Source organism: Petaurus breviceps, unplaced genomic scaffold (assembly GCF_028583685.1).
Source record: "Petaurus breviceps papuanus isolate PSGF00001 unplaced genomic scaffold, PetGlider_PUasm1.0 88458, whole genome shotgun sequence".
Lineage (NCBI taxonomy): Eukaryota > Metazoa > Chordata > Mammalia > Diprotodontia > Petauridae > Petaurus > Petaurus breviceps.
Genome location: NW_027186926.1, coordinates 18,972 through 33,898, shown reverse-complemented (window position 1 = coordinate 33,898; position 14,927 = coordinate 18,972). Strand labels below are relative to the sequence as shown.

At 36.9% G+C, this 14,927-nt stretch overlaps 1 protein-coding gene across 1 annotated transcript; it reads left to right on the top strand.

Moving 5' to 3' along the window:
- The first annotated feature begins 903 nt into the window (after positions 1-903).
- On the top strand, positions 904-1,954 carry LOC138176397 (galectin-3-like). Its single transcript, XM_069107194.1, has one exon. The coding sequence runs from the start codon at positions 979-981 to the stop codon at positions 1,777-1,779; it is 801 nt and encodes a 266-aa protein (XP_068963295.1). The 5' UTR covers positions 904-978; the 3' UTR covers positions 1,780-1,954.
- Positions 1,955-14,927: the final 12,973 nt, after the last annotated feature.

Sequence of the window (14,927 nt, the reverse complement as noted above, 5' to 3'; positions counted from 1 at the left end):
ATCTATCTATCTATCTATCTATCTATCTATCTATCTATCTATCTATCATCTATCTATCTATCACTTTAGAGTGATTTTATATAGTCCAAGAAATAACCATATTCTCACAAAGTTTTAAAAGTAGAAGAGAATAACACAAATCCACAAAGTGACTTCATCATGAGGTCACATGAGCACAGGCCCATGTACAGACTGCTCTGGGAACATCATCATACTTTGTATGATTACTTACTTACCCTGAGATGAAGGGAAGGAACACTGCCAAATATGGTACACACTTTAAGCCTGCCTATGGTGTCAGGCTTTCATATGCTAATGGATCATGTTTCTCCTTAAGACTAACTAGGTTGAGAGAGTCAAACATTTGCCATTTCTCAGTCTTCTGTTCTTTTGCTGTCTGGCAACCAATTTTTGCATTGCATTTTAATATATTAAAAAGAAAACAAAGTAGTTATGATCATTTTAACAATGAACAGAGTATTTTCTTTGAGTTCCTAGGTTCATATGTCATGTCTTATGATGTTAATATTGAAGTAAGTTTAATTTTTAATCCCACCCCCTTCCAAGATTAGAACATAATTATAAAACTTGGAAGGAGGAAGAAAGGGAAAAGAAGTAATCAATGATGTTTGGAGATGAAAGAAGGAATCATAAGGCAGCCATACACCATTCCAATTATTATCCTGACATATAAGAAGAAGTGGAAAGAAAAGTTAAAATGCCAAAGGCATAATTTAATCAATACTTCTAAGAGAGTATCATATATCTGGTAGCTCAGAGATAACTACTTTACTTTCATTCTTCAGCTTTTGCATTTGTTTCCCTCTTCCATCTTGGAAGAATCACCGAATCTTAGAATCGGAACAGACATTACAGATCACATAGGCCAACTTCTGAGGTTATTAAGACTCAGACAACTGCTAGTCCTAGCAAGTGACCGTTCCAGCCACTCCAGGACAAAGCCACTACTCCAGGAAAATGGCTGATGGATTTTCTCTTAACGATGCCATATCTGGGTCTGGAAATCCAGACCCACAAGGTTGGCCACAAGGTTCTTGGGGAAACCAACCTGCTGGTCCTGGGGCATACCCAGGATATCCTGGAGCCTACCCTGGTCCAGGAGCACCTGGGGCCTACCCTGGTTCAGGAGCACCTGGGGCCTATCCTGGTTCAGGAGCACCTGGAGCCTACCCTGGTCCAACAGCACCTGGAGCCTACCCTGGTCCAGCAGCACCTGGAGCCTACCCTGGACCAGCAGCACCTGGAAGCTATCCAGCTCCAGGACAGCCTAGTGCTCCTGGAGCTTATCCACCTTCAGGGCCCATGAATACCCCTAGTGGACCAACACCTGCTGTGGCAGGCCCTCTGGTAGTGCCTTATGATCTTCCCTTGCCAGGAGGAATTATGCCTCGCATGCTGATAACCATTATGGGCACAACAAAACCCAATGCAAACAAAATTACCATAGATTTCAAGAAAGGGAATGATGTGGCCTTCCACTTCAATCCCTGCTTCAATGAGGACAACAGACGAGTAATTGTTTGTAATTCAAAATTCAACGATTCCTGGGGAAAGGAGGAAAGACACCTTGTGTTCCCATTTGAAGCTGGTAAACCATTCAAAATTCAAATTCTCATTGAGATTGATCATTTCAAGGTTGCTGTCAATGATGCCCATTTGTTGCAGTACAATCATCGAATGAAAAATTTCAATGAGATCAACAAGCTGAGCATTTCTGGTGATATTAACCTTACCAGTACCTTAAATACTATGATTTAAATTTAAAAGATCAGAAATATTTTTAAAGGAATTTTCCTGTAAAACATATACTTAAGTGCTTCCTGCTCCTTATGGGAGTAATCTTAAAGGTACTTATACTCCATTTACTTTCTTTGTCATAGTCACACAAAATTTAATAAATGTTCTTTCACTAAGTAAAAAAAAAGACAGACAACTGACAGGGCAGTAAGATGTGACAACATTTTCCATAAAATTCAACAATATTAATAATATTTACTCAAATATAAGTCCCTTGAGGTCAGGTGCTGTCTTTTATTTTATCTTTACATCTCTTATACTGCCTTAAACAACATTTTTAAATGTTTGTTAAATTATAGTTATGAATTACTTTATAATTAAAGATTACATTTGCACATATTGTTTAATTGAATCTTCATAATATACTTTAGAGTAGGTAATAGGAATATCCTGTCCTATAGATAAAGATGCAGGATTAGGAAGATTGTGACTTTCCTGTGATCATATGACTATTAATTTGCAGAAGTGATATTAAAAACCATTTCTTCTCCAGTGTTCTTTCCATTGAATCACTGCAGATTAATGCAATTCTCTTTTATAAAGGTCTAGCCTTAAAATCAGGGCATCCTAGGTTAATTCCTGCGTATACTGAATGCTGTTCTTGTGACTATGGGCAGTCATTTAACCTCTGAATTCCACAGGTAACTCCATAAAGCTACAATCACAGGTAAATTGCTAATCTAAGTCAGTGAAAGGAGTTTCCACTTTGGGAGTTTACCCCTTTCCCCCTAAATAAAGAAATAAAGAAAGGTAAGAAAGAGTGAGTCGATTAATTTTTCCTGGATCCAATAAGATGGAAACTGCTCATTTAGTGTCAATACATGACTTTCTTCATCACAAGTATTAGACTCTTTGATTGGTTGCTTAGTTAGTTGAACTATGAGTCTTCCAGGTTTGTTGAATATGCTTGATTCATGTCCATGGTTTTTCTAAAACATTAAACATGTCTTTAATTGTTTGTCTAAGGGAGAAAAAAATAACATCAGTCATGCTGTTTCTTGAAAAAACACACATTAGTTTTCATTATCTTGTCAGGTAACAAGAAAAAAAAACTCTCTTAGAAGTATTGATTAAATTATGCCTTTGGCATTTTAACTTTTCTTTCCACTTCTTCTTATAAGTCAGGATAATAATTGGAATGGTGTATGGCTGCCTTATGATTTCTTCTTTCATCTCCAAACATCATTGATTACTTCTTTTCCCTTTCTTCCTCCTTCCAAGTTTTATAATTATGTTCTAATCTGGGGGGGCGGTGTTAAAAAATTAAACTTACTTCAATATTAACATCATAAGTCATGACATATGAACCTAGGAACTCAAAGAAAACATTCTGTTCATTGATAAAATGATAATAACTACTTTGTTTTCTTTTAATTGACCAAAATGAAATGCAAAAATTGGTTTCCAGATAGTAAAATACCAGAAGACTGAGAAATGGCAAATGTTTGACTCTCTCGACCTAGTTAGTCTGCTAAGGTTACCATTCAACTTTTGGATGTGTTACAAAAACATTTAAACTAATTAAAATATCTTTAACTCAACATTTAAAAAAAATAAAATGATATTCACCAATTCTGCAAGTCTTGTCTTAAGGAGAAACATGATCCATTAGCATATGAAAGCCTGACACCATAGGCAGGCTTAAAGTGTGTACCATATTTTGCAGTGTTCCTTTCCTCCATCTCAGGGTAAGTAAGTAATCACACAAAGTACTATGTTCCCAGAGCAATCTGTACATGGGCCTGTGCTCATGTGACCTCAAGATGAGGTCACTTTGTGGATTTGTATTATTCTCTGCTACTTTTAAAACTTTGTTTGTGAGAATATGGTTATTTCTTGGACTATATAAAATCACTCCAAAGAGCATACTGGACAAACAGAGTTGCTAAATTTCATTTTTTCTACCTTTTCTTTGACTGAAAGTATGGCATCATGGAGAAAAACAGACACTCTATATAAACTTCCATTATTCTGATTTTGATTAGAAGAGGAAAATACCATCCCTTTGGTTAATTCAAAAATGTGTTTTGAGATTTGTAGGTTATATTGGGAACATACAAAATTAAACACCTTGTAGTTAATGTCTGAATATCATATCTTCACTTTTTTCAGTTAAGCTAATGAAAAAATGATGACCAAGATAGAGCCAAGGGCTTGCCTTGGAGTCCCACTGATTTATTAATAACTACTTCTAGGTTTCAGTCTTTAATCAGCTCCAAATTCACACACCGGTATGTACTATTGACTACCCCAGGGATCCTATAAATTAAAACCCCTCACACTGGGCCTATTTTTCTACCTTAAACTAGGTGGTTTTTATATTTGAAAAAAAAAGTTTTGTTGTATTTAAAAAGATAAAACTCATTTTTGCATCAAAGGCCTTACACAAACAAGTAGCAAATAGAATTTGGCCCACAGATCATAGTTTGTTAATCCCTTGGCTAGACTATAGTTTGTCTTACCCTCATGTCCATAAGAACATGCTATAACATGAGAGGCTGTCAAATACTTTACTGAAATTTGTCAGCAATTAAAAAAAATATTTTTCTGGGTTTACAATGTAATTACACTGACCAGAAAAAAAGAAAAAAAAAGTTACTCTGGGGTGACTTTCTCCTTGATAAAGCTTTGGTGGCTTTTAGTGTAAACTGCTTCACTAATCTAAAATTTCACTAAATATTCCTTTAATTAGGTGTTCTGCAGTTTGGCAGGAATTGATGTTAAGGTCATTACTCTCTAGGGGTCATATTCTCCATTTTTCAGATATTGTGCTAATATTTGCATTTCTCCATTCTTATAGCACTGTTCCTCTTCTCCAAATTCTCAGATAAATGTGATTTCTGAATGATCTGGAAGATCCTCCCTCCAGTGATTCAGAGAACATCTCATTCATGACTGCCCATTTTGAGCAGCACTACTCTGTACCTTCCTATTCACTTATCATAGAGGATTTTTTCAGAATGTTGTAGCCTTTACTTTTCTCCTAAGGTCTTATGCTTACCTTTTTAGAAATATTAATTTGTCGGGGGGCAGAGCCAAGATGGCAGAGTAGAAGAACGACCTTCCCGCGGCTCCAGCTTCCACCTTCCCCAATCCATGTAAAAAGGGGACTCTAAACAAACTTTGGAGCTGCAGAACCCACAAAATGACACAGAGAAGCTAACCTCCCTCTGAGGACAGCCCAACAGGCAGGCAGGAATCCAGCTCAGCACTCTGGGAGCTGAGCCCAGCCCCAATCCAAGGCTTTAGACCCAGGGTGGGCCTGACCAGCCACTGGCCACAGGGACTCCAGATCAGCAGCAGCTGTGGCCATTTCCAGATTTATCAACACATAGATGCGAAGGACAAAGTGAGAGGTCAGTGCAGTCTGGACTTTGGGACCAGCTTTTACCCCCAGGGCAAGAAGCCACTGAGATGCCAGCACAGCCGGCCAGTGCCACATGGCAGCTTCAATTCCTGGCCTGCAGAGTGTAGGGGGACCAAGCACCAGTCTGAGGGGTAATCGCTCTTGCTTTAACCTTCTTGGATCTGGATTGCAGTCTAGTGTGGAGTTCCTGGGGTGTGTGTCCAGCTTGCCAGAGCATGTGGAAACCTCAGAGAGGGCACCCATCTAATACCTCCAGCAGCTGAGAAAACCCCAGCGTTTGGGACAAAAGCTCCCCTAACTGGTGGCAGAATCCTACTGTGGCAAAAATCCCAAAAGTCAAGTAATTGAGTGGCAAAATGAGCAGGCAAAGGAAACAAAGCAGACAGAAGATTCCAACATTATACTCCTATTTTGGGGACAAAAAGGAGCAAAGCATGGAACAGGAGGAAAACAGTGAAGTCAGAACTCCTACACCAAAAGCTTCAAAGGAAAATACAAGCTGGTTACAGGCCACAGAGGACCTTAAGAAGAAGATAAGAGAAGTGGGGGGAAAATTGTGAAGAGAAATGAGAACAATGCAAGGAAATTATGAAATGAGAGTCAACAGCCTGACTGAAGAAAATAATACCTTAAAAAACAGACTGACTCAAATGGCAAAGGAGGTTCAAAAAGGCAAGGAGGAGAAGAATGCCTTAAAAAGCCAAATTTGCCAGATGGAAAAAGAATCTCAAACACTCAATGAGGAGAATCATTGCTTCAGAATTAGATTGGAGCAAATGGAAGCTAATGACTTTATGAAAAATCAAGATGCTGTTAAACAGATCCAAACAAATGAAAGAATAGAAGGCAATGTGAAATACCTCATGGGAAAAACCACTGACCTGGAAAATAGATTCAGGAGAGATCATTTAAAAATTATTAGACAACCTGAAAGCCATGATCAAAGTAAGAACCTAGAAATCATCCTCCAGGAAGTTCTCAAAGAAAACTGCCCTGATGTTTTAGTACCAGAGGGCAAAATAGAGGTTGAAAGAATCCACCGATCACCTCCTGAAAAAGATCCCAAAAAGAAAACTCCTGGGAATATTATAGCCAGGTTCCAGAATTCCCAGATTAAGGAGAGAATATTACAAACAGCCAGGAAGAAACAATTTGAATATTGTGGAAACACAATCAGGATAACCCAGGATCTGGCAGCTTCTACACTGAGGGATCGAAGGGCTTGGAATATGATATTCTGGAGGGCAAGGGAGCTGGGATTAAAACCAAGAGTCACCTACCCAGCAAAACTGAGTTTCATGTTTCAGGGGAAAATATGGTCATTCAGTGCAATAGAGGACTTTCAAGCATTCTTGCTGAAAAAACCAGAATTGATGTAATGGGAATGTAAATTTAAAGATCTTCCCTGCCCCTAGGCTAAAGTGCAGCTGGAGCCTGGGGTGGAAGGCTTATTTTTTAGTAGATACTTCTTGATTGGCCAGTGAGTCAATAAGGTTGTTACATTCTCTGAGCCAGGAGAAGGCTATATAATCCCTGATGTGAGGCTTTGTTTTGGGCCTCACTTTGAGAAGTGTTCTGTGATTTGATCAGATGAAACTCTGGGAAGCCATTGTCCAGAGCCCCCCGGCTTTGAAACCCAGATGTTGATTGGGTATGGATGTAATGGTTGGACAATTTGAAATCTGTCTACTTGATCTGTTTCTGTCTTGATAATTCTGTCTGTATATTCTGAAATTCGGGGTGCTGACCTCTTTCTCCTGAACTAGGTAAACGATACATGTTTGACTGATTAAAGTAAGCTTGTTAACCCATTTTGAGTTGTTTTCCTTTATCAAAGCAGATCTAAGAACCTGTCTGAGCAGCCACCCTGGGAGCGCTGGGGTGCTTGCTGCTACAACTGAGTATCATGTTTTAGGGGAAAATATGGTCATTCAGTGGAATAGAGGACTTTCAAGCATTCTTGCTGAAAAAACCAGAGTTGAACAGAAAATTTGACATTCAGATACAAGAAGCGTGAGATGGTAAACAGGGAAAAGAAATCATAAGGAACTTATCAAAGTTGAATTATTAACATTCCTACATGGAAAAACAATAATTGTAACTTATGAAACTTTTCTCAGTAGTTGAAGGGATTAGAAATATATATGTATATATATATATATATATATATATATATGTGTGTGTGTGTGTGTGTATGTATGTATATATATGGAGGTATATGGCCATATGAATACATATGTGAATGTGTGTATATATGTTTACAGGCATACATAGATAGAGGGCACAGGACCAATTTAATAGGAAGGGATGATACTTAAAAGGTGAAATTAAGAGTTGAGAAGAATATAATGAGAGGAGATGGGGAGAGACAGATTGGGGTAAACTATCTCATACAGAAGAGGCAAGGGAAAATGGTTATAATAGAGGTGAAGAATAGGAAGGCAAAAGGGAATGGGTCAACCTTTTTCCCATTGAATCTGGCTTGAGGAGGGAGTGAAATACACACTAAATAGGGTATCTCACCCTCCAGGAGAGTAGGGAAGAAGGGGATGAGAGGGGGAATGATGAAAGGGAGGGCAGGCTGGGGGGGAGGGAAGTTGGAAGCACCCACTTTTGAAGAGGTATGGGATCAAAGTAGAGAATAGAACAAGTGGGAGGTGGGATAGGAGGGAGGGAAATATAGTCAGCCTTTTACAATATATCTACTATGTTATTATTTCGCATTAGCCACACATGTCTAACCTATACTGAACTGCTTATATTCCCGGTAAGGTTGGGTGACAAGGAAGGAAGGGAATGAATCTGGAATTGAAAGTTTTAAAATCAAATATTCAAATACACACACACACACTATTATTAATACCATTTTACATGTAATTGGGAAATAAGATATACAGGCACTGAGGCATAGAGATCCACTGGAAAAGTTGAAAGGGGTATGGGAGAAAATATGGGAGAGAGCAGATTGGAGGAAGGGATATCCTGTGGGACTGCTATTTTGGGGCAGTAGGTAGGGGAAAAATGGGGAGAAAAATTGTAACTCAAAATCTGGCGGAAATGAATGATGTAAATCAGAAGTTAATAAAGAATTTAAAAAAATATTAATTTGTCAGTAAGTTACCTTGCCTTACCACCAAACTTTATTTAGCAAGTTCCTCTTTTTCCTCCACATTGCAACAATTTCTGTTTGCATTGTTAGAATTTGTTTCTTGAACAAATCTCATTTTTCTTGGGTCTGATTTTCCTGTTGAGTGTTGTCATTGAACCTATCTTTTATTAGAATGCTTTGAAATCTTGTCCCCCATCTTATCTCTCCTTTTCAAATGATAGATAAGATAGAGTGATCACTTGCTCCCAATGTTTTATTATCTCATCAGAAATCAAATACAGAACAGCAGCTTGCTTTGTCACTTAATGTACTTCATGAAGGGTAACACAGAAAGGGTATGTAAGGATAAAGTATTTCCTGAAATTAAAGGTCCAGTAGACAAGGAAGACCAATAATATGTTGGACATTGTTAGGAAAAGCATTGGAAACCAAACCTAACTGAGACATTTAAGTGGAATTTGGACATGTACTTGCTAGGAATGTTTGTTCACATTAAGTCATTTTTAGCCATGTCCACTCTTTGTAACCCCATTTGGGGTTTTCTTGGCAGATATATGGTTTGCCATTTCCTTCTCCAGCTCATTTTTACAGATAAGGAAACTGAGGAAACCAGATTAACTGATTTGTCCAGGGTCACAAAGATAGTGTTTGAGGCTAGATTTGAACTCAGGAAGATGAGTCTTCCTGACTTCAGGGCTAGCTCTCTATCTGATGCACCAACTAACTGTCTCTGCTGAGGATGTTTAGAGAGAGTCATTCTTTAGGATGACATTGAAATAGATCACCTTTGAGTTTCTTTTAAGTCTATACTTCTATGATACTGTGATAAGCCAGTCCTTATAGAATATATTTGTATCTAAAATATTATCTTTATTACTATTTAACACCTCAAAAAAGACATTGTCTAGATGTAGAAAGTCTAAAGATGGGATACTAAATGATCAAGGTGATGCTATATAGAGACAAATGAAAAGAAAAAAGCCTAAGAGGGAGTATGATGGAAGTCTACAACATTAGAAAGAAACTAGCTTCTATGGATGCAAGTTTATTTACCAAATGTCAAAATGTAAGTATTAGAAGTTAGTCCTTGAGATTGGACAGATGTAAACAAGAAAATTAGGAAGAAGCACTACTTTTAATACTCGTGGTAAAGAAAAAAACATCTTTATCCACACAGGGGTGGTAATATTATAGATAATATCAGATATTACAAACAGAGTAATACATATTGTAATAATATATATGGTAATATATAATTACAGATAAATTGGGTAAAATAAAATTTTAGATGAATTCAATTGAAAAAAATGGTCATGGCCTTTAATGGAAAGAATAGTGAATAGGGAATCAAAAGAGCAAGGTTCTAGTCCTGGCTCCTACATCAATTAACCATTTTATCTTGGACATAATTCCTATAGACCTCTCTGTTAATTTTCTTTTCTCTAAAATCATGAGATTAGATAATCTCCCTTCCCTGCTTTTACACTACATAATACTATGAAGTATATTTTTTTCTATAAAGATTAATAATTCATTAAAATGTAACTTTGATAACCTTGGTGGGGGACCAGGGGCTGTGTCAGTAGGGAGGAAAACAATATCCTTGGTCAAAATGTCAATTGTTACAATGATCAGCTGGAAGAGTCAATTTATTATTGTTACAGAGATTACATGATACAATAAACATTTACTAAGAGAATAAGGTATAGAGATTATGTGATCTAGTATGCTGATCTTTCTTGGCAATTGGTGAACAGAGTGAAAGTTGTTTTGCTAATGTCTTTTAAATGAACTCTTATGTTTGAGGATTTATGGTTCTATGAATGCTCCTCAGAGAGTCAAAAAGACTGGTGTTGAATCAGTCATTTAAACTCTGGGTGAATTATGTTCTCTCTTATATGAAATGGGAATAGTAAAACTTACTCCTGGGGAATATTAGTAAACTATTCTGAGAACCTTGGATAAAATGTGTTTGGTAATTATGTTTCTCTGATGATTTATCCCTCTTTTTATTCTATCAAGTCTTCCTACAATAACCTTGGTGTTCTAAATCCTTAATTTTTGTGCTTATTTGTTATACTTTTCCCTCCTTTCCAATCTTATTTCCAAGTTACAAAGCTGCTCAAAATGTTTGTATTGGTGGGTTTAGTCTGACTTTTTCATTCCTCATCATCACTTTTTGGCCTTTTGTTTTCTTTTCCTAAAAGTTTTCTGTGACTTCTCAGTTTATCTGTCATCCAATGTTAGTTTTGTTACCTGAAGTTTACAGAGATTACATAATACTATGCAAGTTGTGTTACAGCAACAGTACCTTTTGCTTGTGGCCAACATTTCCTCCTTCATGTCATATATAATTGCTTCATTGCTATGACACTGTATATTTAAAAAACAAAACAGGGGTGGCCAGGTGGCACAATGAGTAAGAGTGCTGGCCCCGGAGTCGGGAGACCTGGGGTCAGTTCTGGCCTCAGATACTTAACACCTACACAAAATAACTGGCTGTGTAACCTTGAGCAAGTTACTTAACCCCAATTGCTTATTAAGAAATGAATAGATAGATAGAGGAATGAATAAATAAACAAACAATAATAGTTTTCATGCTCTAATTTGGGTCACTGCTGAGGAAGGACAGCTTCTAGTTTCAAGGGAATCACTAAAAATTTCTCTTTTCCTATACATTTAGAGAAATTATTAAGCACATATAGCCATTTATTTTCCTTTTTGAACTTATTTTCACAAACTAAGCAGTTTTAGCGGGTTTTTTTTTGGTTAGTATAAGGAGTTATCATGTTTCATATGTGATTCTGTCAATGTGGGATAGCAATTTAATTTTGTCTAGACTCTCTATAACAGGTGTAAAACCCAAGGCTGTAACCTTGACCAATAAAGCACTTGGTAGGATTTAGCAATATGTCAGAATCAGAATTCATTTGAAATTTCCCCCAGTTTAAGTAGCTAGTTTGATTGATTTCTTTTTCTTCCATATTTATCTGATGGATTCACACAGCAGCAGTCTTAGTTTTGACACTCACCTACTTTGCCTATCTGTATTCAGGCAAGGCCTCTCTTTAAAACATATGCACAATGTTTCAAAGCACCACAGCAGAGCTCCATCCAGCTGTTTTTCATTTATTGGAGGTCGAATGTGCTGGTACTATTACCTGACATCTATTCGTTTTGCTAGCAATACAACAGTTCCTGTCTGTCCTTCAACAAATGATTCTCCTTGCCTTTCAGTCACTGGAAAGTACTCATTTAAAAGATGTTAAAATTATGTGCACCCTCTGTCCTCGAGAAGTTACAGCCACTTCAGTCATAGATGTAATGATTCCTCTGTGCCTTTTGTGAAGACCCTGGGGAGGGGCTCTGATCATATTAGTAAATGAGATACAAATTAAATTCAGCACAGTCATTAACACGTTTCCTATTGGACACTTCTATATCTTTCACAGAATTCCCAACCTGTGAGCCACTAACTCAGTTTATATGCAAAAACGGAAGATGCATTAGCAGAAAATGGCACTGTGATTCAGGCAAGTACCAAATGTTTAACATATAATCGGATTTTATGGGGGACTTGGCTGTCTTGCTAAATATCTTCCTTCAGAGAGGCTAAGTAGAGTGCTTGGGACATATGCTGAGAGATGGGACTGACACACCAAGGTGATCAGCTTTAAAGGTCACAGATAGGGGTATTTACCTTACAGAGGTAATTTTAGTAGCTTTCTGTCCTCATATATAAAGCTATGTGTATATTGACTGAATATACACACAAATTGAAGGGAGCTATTAAATTAATTATCTGAATCATCCAGACCCCTCAAAACTTTGATTTGGATATTTAGATTCCCAAGACAATAATCAGTTTACAAGTCATAATTTATAAGTCCAAATTGCCTTAATTTTCTCACTTCTTACCACTAAAATAGGAGTGTTATGTTGCAATATATAGCAAATGAATAAAAGTCAATTATATAAAAAAGAACCGAATATTTGCAATCTGAGTAATTTCTTAATTATTTTAATTTCACTTTTTTAAACTGATGATTTTTTCAATGTTATTCAGAGTTAGATAATGGTATAAATCAACCATTCTTCAAATTTCAGCTCCCATATAAGTATATATGTATACACTTGCAGATATATACACACAGGTAATAAGTTGAGTTTAAACCCTGGAGAGAATGGAGGTGGTGGTGAATAAAGTTTCTTTGAATTCAATATGTAAATGTCAGAGAAAGTATAACTGTATTGTAGGCACAAGTAGAAGAAGGATAGCTTGGAAGGGATGATCATTTATTTATATGCCAGTTGTACCACAACTTTTACCATTTCATATTAATTCTGCCTCTACTCTTTCTTTAATTATTTTGTGATTCATGTATGAAATCATTTCATTCATTAGTCAGATCTTACCAGGAATAAAATATGTACCATAATGACTACTGTAAAGGATGTGTATAATTTTGCTGTTTCTCTTTAGACCTAAAGAAAGATGAATCTAACATCAGTCTCATCAGTTGTAAATAGTACTTTGGGATGAGCTGATGCTAAGTGAACTTCCTCTCTTTGTATGTAAACTTTCAGATGGTTACGCCATCTTCATAGGTTTAACATTACACATGCCTATTTCTAGATGATGACTGCGGTGATGGAAGTGATGAAATTGGTTGCATTCACTCTTGCTCGGATAATCAGTTCAGATGCTCCAGTGGCAGGTGTATTCCAGGACACTGGGCATGTGATGGTGACAATGACTGTGGAGACTTCAGTGATGAAACCAAAGCAAACTGTACCAAAGAAGGTTAGTTATTTTGGGAAGGAGAGATCTTCATTTTGAGCTATAAATGACATTCAGAATTGTTGGTAGTATGCATTGCATTTGAAAAGAAATGGCTCATCCAACAGAGATCATTTGTGGGGTACTCAGTAAGAAAATCGATTCACTATCACTAGCACTGTAATCCATCCCTGTTATCTCCACTTACATCTCATTGCATCCTTTTGACCTTGTTACCCTCTCCAGTTACAGATTTCCCTTCTTGCATGTATTTACTTATCACTCCTCAGCTGTACTCTCCCATCTTCAAAGTTTCTAAACCCACCAAACAGCAAAAACCTTTTATTTTTACCTATATCTAAAATTAACCTAGGACAGCTAGGTGGCACAGTAGATAGAGTGTTGGGCCTGGAGTCAGGAAGATTCCTCTTCCTAAGTTCAAATCTGGTCTCAAACATTTACTAGCTGTGTGACGCTGGTTAAGTCACTTACCCATGTTTGCCTTGATTCCTCAATTTGTAAAATGAACTGGAGAAGGAAATGGAAAACCACTCTAATATCTTTGCCAATAAAACCTCAAATGGGGTCACAGTCAGACATGACTAAAAAGAGACTGAACCAACCCAAAATTAATCTCTTCTTCCTTATAGGTTTCCGCTCCTGACAGAAAGAGTGCGTTGCTATTTCTTTATCTATGCTATTCTTCCCAGAGAATGGGGCCATGTTTAATGTTTTTAATGGATTTCTATATATTATCTATGAGTATCATGTTTATTTGATTGTTCTTATGAATAAAAAAGCATGTGTTAAGTAACTGTGTACCAGGAATTGTGAAGTGGCTTTCCGGTCACCTAAGAGCATAAAAAGACCTAGGGACACAGATTTGTTGGAGCCCAATTCACTCCAGTTTCCACACCCTCCTCTCCTGACCAGATACAGAAGAGAGAAGGCAATTTCTAAGCTGTGTTTTAGTATCTTTGTTGATGATCCTTTCTAAGTCTACATCAAAATAACCCTTATTTTGTTAAACCTTGTAGGGCTCCTACTGTAGATCCCTGAGTGGGAAGGGGGAAGATATAACATTTCCAATAACCTTTATTTCCTTTTTTGCTAGGAATAATATTATTTTATGCAATAACTTTTCTAGCTTGACCTCTTCATTCCTAGACCCAGGAAACATCTTTTCTCCCTAATGTAAAAGAATTATTTCTTTTTTTATTAGGAATTCCAAACCTAAGAATTCTGACAGATTTGTATATTATCTTGGAGATGCCCAAGTGTCATTTTGGTTTAGGTCCTTTTAAAAGTTCACCTGTTACTAGCATAGACTCTAAAATCTTTATTCCCCTCTTTGGTTCTGTCAGTGAATGCAGAGAAAGGCAGGTGATTGAGGACATTACACACATAATTTAATTCAAGCTTTCAGAGTTTTTAAACCAACATATTCTAGAATACATTTTACAGCTGTTTCAGGAGAAGGCATGTTTGCTTAGTTTTCGTTTTGCAAGAATAATCAAGATAATTGCATGAAGAATAATAGTAAAAGTCAAATGCCATTCTAAATATGTGAAAATAATAACCTATGAATCAGGTAGAGATCATTCTTTGTAACCTTCAGTTCACTGATGCATATACTGCTCCCTGCCTTACCTTGGCTGTAAACTGAAAAAACTCTGTGTCCCTCCTAGACTGAAAGAGTGCTCCTCTGTAGTACTTAATTTGTAATTTTGTTTTACTTAAACCATCAGATTCATAGATTCTTCTTAACTTCCCCAGTTATTTTTGTTGTTCTTTCAGTATTACTAAAGAAAAAAACCTTATACATTCATAATACCTTGGCTAATGGACAATTA